Raw genomic sequence first — 12780 nt, 5'->3', positions numbered from 1 at the left:
GTAGTATAATATCCCGCAGTCTGTGGGGTTGTACTATAATATCCTGCAGTCTGTGGGGTTGTAGTATAATATCCCGCAGTCTGTGGGGTTGTAGTATAATATCCCGCAGTCTGTGGGGTTGTACTATAATATCCTGCAGTCTGTGGGGTTGTAGTATAATATCCCGCAGTCTGTGGGGTTGTACAATAATATCCCGCAGTCTGTGGGGTTGTACAATAATATCCCGCAGTCTGTGGGGTTGTAGTATAATATCCGCAGTCTGTGGGGTTGTACAATAATATCCGCAGTCTGTGGGGTTGTAGTATAATATCCGCAGTCTGTGGGGTTGTAGTATAATATCCCGCGCTGTCTGTGGGGTTGTAGTATAATATCCCGCAGTCTGTGGGGTTGTACAATAATATCCCGCGCTGTGTGGGGTTGTACAATAATATCCGCAGTCTGTGGGGTTGTAGTATAATATCCCGCGCTGTGTGGGGTTGTAGTATAATATCCCGCGCTGTGTGGGGTTGTAGTATAATATCCCGCGCTGTCTGTGGGGTTGTAGTATAATATCCCTGATAATGAAAGCAATTGGATTTTACTCTTTGCTAAATCTGATGCAGGTTTGGGCAGCCGTTACTCTTTAATACGTCTGCAGCCTTTATTTGAAAGCTATCGGGAACACGCAGGTAACCCAGAGGTTGTAGGGCATAAAACAATCAAACCCACGTATTTGTGCAATTACGACTAGCACTTAAACTAGTACACAACGCCCCTTCCTTAGTTGTGTTACCTGCCCCTCACATCTACAGTGTGTTAGTGACTCTGGCTGTCCCCTTCCTCCTCCTCCCCCCCCCTCCCCACAGAGGAGGACGAGGAAGCTCCGCCGGGCAAGAAAGGGGCAGAGGAAGACGATGAGGAAGACGAGGGAGAAGAAGAGGATGTGAGCGGAGAGGAGGAGGTATAGTTCAGGGACCCTTCATGCATTTTGCTGTTTTAACCCGCGCCATTCTGCTAACGCACTGTGGTTGGAAACCCCCCAGTGATTGTACATTTGGTATTCCTGTAAGAGAGAGGTGCAAGCTGCTGCATCGTGTTTTCGGTACTGGGGAGCTGCAGCCAGGTGGAGACATTTGCAGAAGATCAGACTGAGAATAAGAGGCTTTTTATATGCAAAACCAACGCCTTATCCATTGCATCTCATCTCCTACCCTGGGCATGTGTTGGGAAAGAAAGTTTAACCCTTTGAGCATTGCTGGCCTCTGTGGTGCTCCAGGGGTTAATCTTTATTGGTTGAGCTTTTAAATTCCAGCGATAATCCGTTTTGTTTCTCCCCCCCCCCCCATAGGAGGATGAGGAGGCTTTTAAGGATCGAGAAGGAGATGAGGACGAGGATGAAGATGATGAGGATGGTATGCTATTAATTTATTGTATAAACCGTTTCCTGATACAGATGTTACATGCGGAGCTCTAATCCTGTACAACATCTGGGAGGGGGTAGGAGGGTGTGCACCCACAATGCTCTCTTCTCAAACCCCACTAATTCTTCTATGTGAAAGCACAGAGATTACACTGGCAGGGCTGCAGCCTTGTGTTATGGTTCACGTTTTGTGGTGTAACACTGCAGCGAAGTGCTGACACTTTGCTGAGATGAAGCGCTGTGCTTATTCAGGGTTCCTCTGTTGCGTTAGGGCAGCGCTGTGCGTATTCAGGGTTCCTCGGTTGCGGTAGGCGGGCAGCGCTGTGCTTATTCAGAGTTCCCCGGTTGCGTTAGGGCAGCGCTGTGCGTATTCAGGGTTACTCGGTTGCGTTAGGAGGGCAGAGCTGTGCGTATTCAGGGTTCCTCGGTTGCGTTAGGCGGGCAGCGCTGTGCTCATTCAGGGTTCCTCGGTTGCGGTAGGCGGGCAGCAGTGCGTATTCAGGGTTCCCCGGTTGCGTTAGGGCAGCGCGGTGCGTATTCAGGGTTCCTCGGTTGCGGTAGGAGGGCAGCGCTGTGCTTATTCAGGGTTCCTCGGTTGCGTTAGGCGGGCAGCGCTGTGCGTATTCAGGGTTCCTCGGTTGCGTTAGGCGGGCAGCGCTGTGCTTATTCAGGGTTCCTCGGTTGCGTTAGGCGGGCAGCGCTGTGCGTATTCAGGGTTCCCCGGTTGCATTCGGCGGGCAGCGCTGTGCGTATTCAGGGTTCCTCGGTTGCGGTAGGAGGGCAGCGCTGTGCTTATTCAGGGTTCCTCGGTTGCGTTAGGCGGGCAGCGCTGTGCGTATTCAGGGTTCCCCGGTTGCATTCGGCGGGCAGCGCTGTGCGTATTCAGGGTTCCTCGGTTGCGTTAGGCGGGCAGCGCTGTGCGTATTCAGGGTTCCCTGGTTGCGTTAGGGCAGCGCTGTGCGTATTCAGGGTTCCCCGGTTGCATTAGGCGGGCAGCGCTGTGCGTATTCAGGGTTCCCTGGTTGCGTTAGGGCAGCGCTGTGCGTATTCAGGGTTCCTCGGTTGCGGTAGGAGGGCAGCGCTGTGCGTATTCAGGGTTCCCCGGTTGCGGTAGGAGGGCAGCGCTGTGCTTATTCAGGGTTCCTCGGTTGCGTTAGGCGGGCAGCGCTGTGCTTATTCAGGGTTCCTCGGTTGCGTTAGGCGGGCAGCGCTGTGCGTATTCAGGGTTCCTCGGTTGCGTTAGGCGGGCAGCGCTGTGCGTATTCAGGGTTCCCTGGTTGCGTTAGGGCAGCGCTGTGCGTATTCAGGGTTCCCCGGTTGCATTAGGCGGGCAGCGCTGTGCGTATTCAGGGTTCCCCGGTTGCATTCGGCGGGCAGCGCTGTGCGTATTCAGGGTTCCCCGGTTGCATTCGGCGGGCAGCGCTGTGCGTATTCAGGGTTCCCCGGTTGCATTAGGGCAGCGCTGTGCGTATTCAGGGTTCCCCGGTTGCGTTAGGAGGGCAGCGCTGTGCGTATTCAGGGTTCCCCGGTTGCGTTAGGAGGGCAGCGCTGTGCATATTCAGGGTTCCCCGGTTGCGTTAGGAGGGCAGCGCTGTGCGTATTCAGGGTTCCCCGGTTGCGTTAGGCGGGCAGCGCTGTGCGTATTCAGGGTTCCCCGGTTGCGGTAGGCGGGCAGCGCTGTGCGTATTCAGAGTTCCCCGGTTGCGGTAGGCGGGCAGCGATGTGCGTATTCAGGGTTCCCCGGTTGCGTTAGGGCAGCGCTGTGCGTATTCAGGGTTCCCCGGTTGCGTTAGGGCAGCGCTGTGCGTATTCAGTGTTCCCCGGTTGCGTTAGGGCAGCGCTGTGCATATTCAGCGTTCCCCGGTTGCATTAGGCGGGCAGCGCTGTGCTTATTCAGGGTTCCCCGGTTGCGTTAGGGCAGCGCTGTGCGTATTCAGGGTTCCTCGGTTGCGGTAGGAGGGCAGCGCTGTGCGTATTCAGAGTTCCCCGGTTGCGTTAGGAGGGCAGCGCTATGCGTATTCAGAGTTCCCCGGTTGCATTAGGCGGGCAGCGCTGTGCGTATTCAGAGTTCCCCGGTTGCGGTAGGAGGGCAGCGCTGTGCGTATTCAGGGTTCCCCGGTTGTGTTACGGCAGCGCTGTGCGTATTCAGAGTTCCCCGGTTGCGTTAGGCGGGCAGCGCTGTGCGTATTCAGAGTTCCCCGGTTGCGTTAGGCGGGCAGCGCGGTGCGTATTCAGGGTTCCCCGGTTGTGTTAGGCGGGCAGCGCGGTGCGTATTCAGGGTTCCCCGGTTGCGGTAGGCGGGCAGTGCTGTGCGTATTCAGGGTTCCCCGGTTGCGTTAGGGCAGCGCTGTGCGTATTCAGGGTTCCCCGGTTGTGTTACGGCAGCGCTGTGCGTATTCAGGGTTCCCCGGTTGCGTTAGGCGGGCAGCGCTGTGCGTATTCAGAGTTCCCCGGTTGCGTTAGGCGGGCAGCGCTGTGCGTATTCAGGGTTCCCCGGTTGCGTTAGGGCAGCGCTGTGCGTATTCAGGGTTCCCCGGTTGCGTTAGGGCAGCGCTGTGCATATTCAGGGTTCCCCGGTTGTGTTACGGCAGCGCTGTGCGTATTCAGGGTTCCCCGGTTGCGTTAGGCGGGCAGCGCTGTGCGTATTCAGGGTTCCCCGGTTGTGTTAGGAGGGCAGCGCTGTGCGTATTCAGGGTTCCCCGGTTGCGTTAGGGCAGCGCTGTGCGTATTCGGCGTTCCCCGGTTGCATTAGGCGGGCAGCGCTGTGCGTATTCAGGGTTCCCCGGTTGTGTTAGGGCAGCGTTGTGCGTATTCAGGGTTCCCCGGTTGCGTTAGGAGGGCAGCGCTGTGCGTATTCAGGGTTCCCCGGTTGCGGTAGGCGGGCAGCGCTGTGCGTATTCAGGGTTCCCCGGTTGCGTTAGGGCAGCGCTGTGCGTATTCAGGGTTCCCCGGTTGCGTTAGGAGGGCAGCGCTGTGCGTATTCAGGGTTCCCCGGTTGCGTTAGGGCAGCGCTGTGCGTATTCAGAGTTCCCCGGTTGCGTTAGGGCAGCGCTGTGCGTATTCAGGGTTCCCCGGTTGCGTTAGACGGGCAGCGCTGTGCTTATTCAGGGTTCCTAGGTTGCGTTAGGCGGGCAGCGCTGTGCGTATTCAGGGTTCCTCGGTTGCGTTAGGCGGGCAGCGCTGTGCGTATTCAGGGTTCCCTGGTTGCGTTAGGGCAGCGCTGTGCGTATTCAGGGTTCCCCGGTTGCATTAGGCGGGCAGCGCTGTGCGTATTCAGGGTTCCCCGGTTGCATTCGGCGGGCAGCGCTGTGCGTATTCAGGGTTCCCCGGTTGCATTCGGCGGGCAGCGCTGTGCGTATTCAGGGTTCCCCGGTTGCATTAGGGCAGCGCTGTGCGTATTCAGGGTTCCCCGGTTGCGTTAGGAGGGCAGCGCTGTGCGTATTCAGGGTTCCCCGGTTGCGTTAGGAGGGCAGCGCTGTGCATATTCAGGGTTCCCCGGTTGCGTTAGGAGGGCAGCGCTGTGCGTATTCAGGGTTCCCCGTTTGCTTTAGGCGGGCAGCGCTGTGCGTATTCAGGGTTCCCCGGTTGCGGTAGGCGGGCAGCGCTGTGCGTATTCAGAGTTCCCCGGTTGCGGTAGGCGGGCAGCGATGTGCGTATTCAGGGTTCCCCGGTTGCGTTAGGGCAGCGCTGTGCGTATTCAGTGTTCCCCGGTTGCGTTAGGGCAGCGCTGTGCATATTCAGCGTTCCCCGGTTGCATTAGGCGGGCAGCGCTGTGCTTATTCAGGGTTCCCCGGTTGCGTTAGGGCAGCGCTGTGCGTATTCAGGGTTCCTCGGTTGCGGTAGGAGGGCAGCGCTGTGCGTATTCAGAGTTCCCCGGTTGCGTTAGGAGGGCAGCGCTATGCGTATTCAGAGTTCCCCGGTTGCATTAGGCGGGCAGCGCTGTGCGTATTCAGGGTTCCCCGGTTGTGTTACGGCAGCGCTGTGCGTATTCAGAGTTCCCCGGTTGCGTTAGGCGGGCAGCGCTATGCGTATTCAGAGTTCCCCGGTTGCGTTAGGCGGGCAACGCGGTGCGTATTCAGGGTTCCCCGGTTGTGTTAGGCGGGCAGCGCGGTGCGTATTCAGGGTTCCCCGGTTGCGGTAGGCGGGCAGCGCTGTGCGTATTCAGGGTTCCCCGGTTGCGTTAGGGCAGCGCTGTGCGTATTCAGGGTTCCCCAGTTGTGTTACGGCAGCGCTGTGCGTATTCAGGGTTCCCCGGTTGCGTTAGGAGGGCAGCGCTGTGCGTATTCAGGGTTCCCCGGTTGCGTTAGGGCAGCGCTGTGCGTATTCAGAGTTCCCCGGTTGCGTTAGGAGGGCAGCGCTGTGCGTATTCAGAGTTCCCCGGTTGCGTTAGGCGGGCAGCGCTGTGCGTATTCAGGGTTCCCCGGTTGCGTTAGGGCAGCGCTGTGCGTATTCAGAGTTCCCCGGTTGCGTTAGGCGGGCAGCGCTGTGCATATTCAGGGTTCCCCGGTTGTGTTACGGCAGCGCTGTGCGTATTCAGAGTTCCCCGGTTGCGTTAGGCGGGCAGCGCTGTGCGTATTCAGAGTTCCCCGGTTGCGTTAGGCGGGCAGCGCTGTGCGTATTCAGAGTTCCCCGGTTGCGTTAGGCGGGCAGCGCTGTGCGTATTCAGGGTTCCCCGGTTGTGTTACGGCAGCGCTGTGCGTATTCAGAGTTCCCCGGTTGCGTTAGGGCAGCGCTGTGCGTATTCAGGGTTCCCCGGTTGTGTTAGGAGGGCAGCGCTGTGCGTATTCAGGGTTCCCCGGTTGCGTTAGGGCAGCGCTGTGCGTATTCGGCGTTCCCCGGTTGCATTAGGCGGGCAGCGCTGTGCGTATTCAGGGTTCCCCGGTTGTGTTACGGCAGCGCTGTGCGTATTCAGGGTTCCCCGGTTGTGTTAGGGCAGCGTTGTGCGTATTCAGGGTTCCCCGGTTGCGTTAGGAGGGCAGCGCTGTGCGTATTCAGGGTTCCCCGGTTGCGGTAGGCGGGCAGCGCTGTGCGTATTCAGGGTTCCCCGGTTGCGTTAGGGCAGCGCTGTGCGTATTCAGGGTTCCCCGGTTGCGTTAGGAGGGCAGCGCTGTGCGTATTCAGGGTTCCCCGGTTGCGTTAGGGCAGCGCTGTGCGTATTCAGAGTTCCCCGGTTGCGTTAGGGCAGCGCTGTGCGTATTCAGGGTTCCTAGGTTGCGTTAGACGGGCAGCGCTGTGCTTATTCAGGGTTCCTAGGTTGCGTTAGGCGGGCAGCGCTGTGCGTATTCAGGGTTCCTAGGTTGCGTTAGGCGGGCAGCGCTGTGCTTATTCAGGGTTCCCCGGTTGCATTAGGGCAGCGCTGTGCGTATTCAGGATTCCTCGGTTGCGGTAGGCGGGCAGCGCTGTGCGTATTCAGGGTTCCTCGGTTGCGTTCGGCGGGCAGCGCTGTGCTTATTCAGGGTTCCCCGGTTGCATTAGGGCAGCGCTGTGCGTATTCAGGATTCCTCGGTTGCGGTAGGCGGGCAGCGCTGTGCGTATTCAGGGTTCCTCGGTTGCGGTAGGCAGGCAGTGCTGTGCGTATTCAGGGTTCCCCGGTTGCGTTCGGCGGGCAGCGCTGTGCGTATTCAGAGTTCCCCGGTTGCGTTAGGCGGGCAGCGCTGTGCGTATTCAGGGTTCCCCGGTTGCGTTCGGCGGGCAGCGCTGTGCGTATTCAGAGTTCCCCGGTTGCGTTAGGCGGGCAGCGCTTTGCGTATTCAGGGTTCCCCGGTTGCATTCGGCGGGCAGCGCTGTGCGTATTCAGGGTTCCCCGGTTGCATTCGGCGGGCAGCGCTGTGCGTATTCAGGGTTCCCCGGTTGCATTCGGCGGGCAGCGCTGTGCGTATTCAGGGTTCCCCGGTTGCATTCGGCGGGCAGCGCTGCTCGTCTCTGTGTTTATATTGTAGCACACTCGGTGGTTTATTTTTTTGAAGTGCTAATATCCTCCAGCATTTAGTGAGTTAACGGCCTTGTTAACAAAGCAACACATGGGCATTAACCCCTTGCGCCCGTGCCCTGGTTAATGTTATTCTGCTGCTTGACATGGCCCTCTGTCTGCAAAGCTTTAACCCGTTCACTGCCGGAGGAGCCTGCCGTGCATTGGGATCCGTTGCGGCCTCCTACAGCCGGACCCTCAGCCTGGACTGCAGACCCCGACTCATTCACCTAATCTTTTATTGTCTTTCAGAAGAACGGGGGCAAAAGAGAAAGCGAGACCCTGAGGACGAGGGGGAAGAGGAGGAGGAGGAGGACGACGATTAAAGCCAGAGACCTTTTCACAATTTCCTATTGTTATTTGACTGTTTTTCCCCTGACTTTTCCTGCGTTTTTTTCTGGTAGTATCTTTGCTGTGGGCAGGACCGTCTCAGGCCGCGTGCGAGCAGATCCACACTGACTCTACTGCCTCTCCTACAGGGTTTTTTATAATGATTACTTGAGGTTTTCTTTGTGTTTAGCAGAGTTCCTATTCCAGGGGCGGCCAACCCCAGTCCTCATGGGCTACCAACAGGTCAGGTTTTCAGGATATCCCTGCTTCCGCACAGGTGGCTCAATGAGTGGCTCAGTCTTTGACTGAGCCACTCATTGAGCCACCTGTGCTGAAACTGGGACTGATTGAGCCACCTGTGCTGAAGCTGGGATATCCTGAAAACCTGACCTGTTGGTAGCCCTTGAAGACTGGAGTTGGCCACCTGTGTGCTATACAGTAGGTATAAACCTAATGCTATTGTGTTTGTTTTTATGGAAGTAGTTTGACATCATTAGTCCTTTCACTGCTGGGGGAGCAACGTCTCACATGTGTAATCACATACAACAAATACCACGTACCTGTTGATAAAAGTGCATCAAAGGAATGCAGTGAAATAATATATTATTTTTTAAAATAGCATTTGGGTGAAAGATGCTGATTGGACTACAGGGAGGAGGGGCGATTGTGTATACAGAATGCAGTGAAGGGGTTAGCTGTACAGATCACCGCTAAGGTGCAGCGAAGGTCCCTTGGAGACAGCGAAACGTTGTGCTTTTGGGTTTGTGTGAGCGTTCAGGGTCCAGTGATGATGCACCTACAAGGCCAGTGGCTGTTTATTGCAAGGGTGGCCAATTCCAGTCCTCATGGGCCATCAACAGGACAGGTTTTCAGGATATCCCCCGCTTCAGCACAGGTGGCTCAGTTATTATGACTGAGCCACCTGTGCTTAAGCAGGAATAGCCTTTAAAACCCGAGGACTGGCGCTGGCCCCACCCCTGTATTTATGCAATATAGTAATGTGTCCACGGTGACACCCTGAGGGTACGTGGCTGGAATCAGACCCGTGAGTGTCAGTATGGAGAGGGGGGAGGGGTGAGAGACGTGCAGGAAATCATTTCTATTCCAGCTCTGGAAGGAAGGGAGATAACGGCTGGGTTTGCATCCTCCTCCTGTGCTTTTAAGTCTGGTAATGTAACTCCTTCGCCACACGAGATCCAGACCGTTCTGACCGTCCCAGATCAATAATACCAACATGCAGGGCTTATGTCTCAATGGTTCCTCAACCCAGAGGTATCAAAACATCAGGGACTCCTGACAAAGCTGTACAGCCCAGCTCATACGGGAGGAAATAGTCCCAATACTGTCATAAGGACTGAGGAACCTGCATCCGCATGGTTACAAGGAGCTGCTTGTAGACACCCTGCATGCCGGGGTTTAATAATCTAGGGAATGTTTTCTGGTTGGACATAACAAAAAGCAAAGTCTTGCTGAGCACCCCATCTTCTCAAGACTAAAAGCAAACGTCCAGCTCAGCCAGAAACGGCAGGCAGATCTGTCGGTTCTGTCTGCCCCATATTCTTGCGTGAATAGTGATTGACACGGTGTAGCAAACGCACACATTTATACCAAGCAGGGAACATGCTGGCCTAGTTCTGGTCTCATTTGATTGATTCCCTGTGTAGTTTTGCTTGCAGATTTCCCCAGCGGTGAGGCAGTGCTGTATACACCCGGGCAAATCGTTATCTGGATGATATATTAGGCAGTCGCTGCGTATTGGGGATATGATGTCACTTCCCTTCGCTCCAACACCCAATATCAGGCAGATTTAGTAGAATTCTGTGTAAGTAGCTAAGGAAGCCGGTGAATGTTAGTTTTCCTTTCAAATCCCCCTTTTCCTCTTTAGAAGTGACGTTTCCTGCACCCATCTGTACAAAGCATTAGCAGGTAATCCGAAGGCCCCCCTCTCCCCAGGGTAGACAAACACTGCGATTTCTGTCTGTCATTGGTAAATTTCAATAAACCTGTTTTTGTTTTTTATACGTTTCTGTGTTATTTGAGTGCAGATGCAGCGTGGGGGGGAAATCCTTTGCGTAACATGTTAGCCATTGTGACTTCACCTGGGACTTGACGCGAGCGAGACTTGTTTCTTACAATTCCCTTTTAGAGCAAGTTAACACCAATTCCTTATACTGATATTGTTCTGGAAGATATGGCCCCTAATGCAGGCTGAGGTTACTTATAGGAGCAAGCCACGCTCCCTTAGTTTTTTTTTAACATAGTTTTGAAGCAGGGGTTCTCCTGAGCTGATCCCCACCCTGCTTCCAGAGGTACGGACCTCCACACCTGGCGCCGGTATCCCGGCTCAGTAGGAAGCCCACCCCGATGACGTCACGGCTTCCTATTGGCCCGCAGGAGCTATGGAACTTGCCCACTACGTTGACCCCTGCTAGCCGGCACCCCCTACGGAGGTAAGTATCTCCGGAAGCAGGGGGTCCCCGGAGCTAAAATGAGTGAGGTTCAGCTCCGGAGACCCCGTGCCTCAATTCCACGTTTAAAAAAATGCCAAACAAATTGCCGTGTGGGTTGCTGCTTTAAAGTAATTGGGGGAGAGGGGGATACACACCCCTCTAATTAGGTAGTTGATTTTGTTCCATGCTCCTTCTAATACTTTACTCTTTGGGCGTAGCCACGTGATGGGGCCGGCACCCATGGGGCACTGTGGCGTAGTAGCTACGTAATATTAACCCTGCTGGTTCCAGAGGAGCGGACGGTCAATGGAATGGGAGGAGAAGCAGTCACGTGTGCCGGTGTCACTGGCACGCAAAGGGTTACCGGAGCAATTCTTTCTACTCCACCAGGGATCCCCAGGGTTGGAACGTCACTATTTTCAGCTCGGGGGACCCCTTGTGTTCCTGAGATAGCGAGGACCCCTTGTGTTCCTGAGATAGCGAGGACCCCTTGTGTTCCTGAGATAGCGAGGACCCCTTGTGTTCCTGAGATAGCGAGGACCCCTTGTGTTCCTGAGATAGCGAGGACCCCTTGTGTTCCTGAGATAGCGAGGACCCCTTGTGTTCCTGAGATAGCGAGGACCCCTTGTGTTCCTGAGATAGCGAGGACCCCTTGTGTTCCTGAGATAGCGAGGACACCTTGTGTTCCTGAGATAGCGAGGACCCCTTGTGTTCCTGAGATAGCGAGGACACCTTGTGTTCCTGAGATAGCGAGGACCCCTTGTGTTCCTGAGATAGCGAGGACACCTTGTGTTCCTGAGATAGCGAGGACCCCTTGTGTTCCTGAGATAGCGAGGACACCTTGTGTTCCTGAGATAGCGAGGACCCCTTGTGTTCCTGAGATAGCGAGGACCCCTTGTGTTCCTGAGATAGCGAGGACCCCTTGTGTTCCTGAGATAGCGAGGACACCATGTGTTCCTGAGATAGCGAGGACCCCTTGTGTTCCTGAGATAGCGAGGACACCTTGTGTTCCTGAGATAGCGAGGACACCTTGTGTTCCTGAGATAGCGAGGACCCCTTGTGTTCCTGAGATAGCGAGGACACCATGTGTTCCTGAGATAGCGAGGACCCCTTGTGTTCCTGAGATAGCGAGGACACCTTGTGTTCCTGAGATAGCGAGGACCCCTTGTGTTCCTGAGATAGCGGTGCAATGACCGCGTTTGCATTTCTCTTGGGCAAACAGGATCACATGTGGCTTCCTATTGGATGGGCTTATAAATCCCCCTTTTGTAAGGACAGGAAGTGATATCAGTAACTTCACTAGTATCGCAGGAGCCAGGAGGTCCCCGGAGCTGAGAATGGTGCAGTTCATCTCTAGGACCCCAGGATCCAATCCTGTATAAACAGGATTACACAGAAAACGAAGGACCACCTCTTACTGCTAATCCCCCCCATAATGAAGCCATATATGTAACGCCCGCCCGAGTTATCTGGGTGTATGCCAGTGTGCTTACCTGCCTTGGCAGAGCACCTCCCTGCCACCTGATGCTATAAGGCAGGAGCGACCAACTCCCGCCTCAAGGGCCACCAACAGACCAGGTATTAAGGATATCCCTGCTTCAGCACAGCTGGCTCAATCAGTAAGACTGCGCCACTGATTGAGCCACCTGTGCTGAAGCAGGGATATCCTTTGTGGCCCTTGAGGACGGGCCTTGGCCAGCCGTGGTATAGAATGACCGCACGGCCGCCACGTCCTGGTATTCTGCGCAGGTTGTGAGAACGTCTGTTGGTCAATTTAAAGGAGCAATCCCGGGTAATCACCAATATGTTATGTTGTGCGCTGTTTAAAAAGAAATGTTATTTAGGCGGGATTGCGGACCCCACACAAGTATATTTCGTTAGGATGTTGCATTCTCAGTGGATTTGCACACAGGTGTTTTCTAGAAGTGCAGCGGCTCCTTCCCAAAGGGAATTATCCAAATCAACTCATACAATACAATGTATCTGTGTGCATCGTGTGTACTTCCTGTGTGTGCATCATGTGTACTTCCTGTGTGTGCATCGTGTGTACTTCCTGTGTGTGCATCGTGTGTACTTCCTGTGTGTGCATCGTGTGTACTTCCTGTGTGTGCATCGTGTGTACTTCCTGTGTGTGCATCGTGTGTACTTCCTGTGTGTACATCGTGTGTACTTCCTGTGTGCATCGCGTGTACATCATGTTTACTTCCTGTGTGTATTTCCTCAGTGCATGGTGTGTACTTCCTGTGTACGCCCGGTGAAAGGTGACACACGGTGCGAGGGATCGTCACATTGTGTGATAATCTTTTATTGAACCAGAAGGAAACTCTGAAGTTGTTTTGAAACTTTCAAAACCACAAAATCGCTTCATACCAAAAGGATACCGGTATACACATACACACCCAGAGAGGTAATACCGGTAATCACATACACGTCCAGAGAGGTAATACCGGTATACACATACACGCCCAGAGAGGTAATACCGGTATACATGTACACGCCCAGAGAGGTAATACCGGACACATATACGCCCAGAAAGGTAATACCGGTAATCACATACACGTCAAGAGAGGTAATACCGGTATACACATACACGCACAGAGAGGTAATACCGGTATACACATACACGCCCAGAG

At 54.9% G+C, this 12780-nt stretch overlaps 1 protein-coding gene across 4 annotated transcripts in view; it reads left to right on the top strand.

The window, feature by feature from the left end:
- ANP32A (acidic nuclear phosphoprotein 32 family member A) overlaps window positions 1-9716 on the top strand; it is a 37894-nt gene extending 28178 nt beyond the window's left edge. For 3 of the 4 annotated variants that reach the window (XM_075575451.1, XM_075575450.1, XM_075575448.1), the window contains exons 5-7: window positions 846-940; window positions 1328-1391; window positions 7620-9716. In XM_075575451.1, the coding sequence (XP_075431566.1) occupies window positions 846-940; window positions 1328-1391; window positions 7620-7693 (233 nt within the window). In that variant the 3' untranslated portion in view covers window positions 7694-9716. The remainder of the gene's footprint in view (window positions 1-845; window positions 941-1327; window positions 1392-7619) is intronic. The other variant, XM_075575449.1, reaches the window with a different exon arrangement.
- Window positions 9717-12780: the final 3064 nt, after the last annotated feature.

Source organism: Ascaphus truei, chromosome 18 (genome assembly GCF_040206685.1).
Source record: "Ascaphus truei isolate aAscTru1 chromosome 18, aAscTru1.hap1, whole genome shotgun sequence".
In the NCBI taxonomy this organism is placed as follows: Eukaryota; Metazoa; Chordata; class Amphibia; order Anura; family Ascaphidae; genus Ascaphus; species Ascaphus truei.
This window is presented reverse-complemented; position numbering and strand designations above follow the sequence as displayed.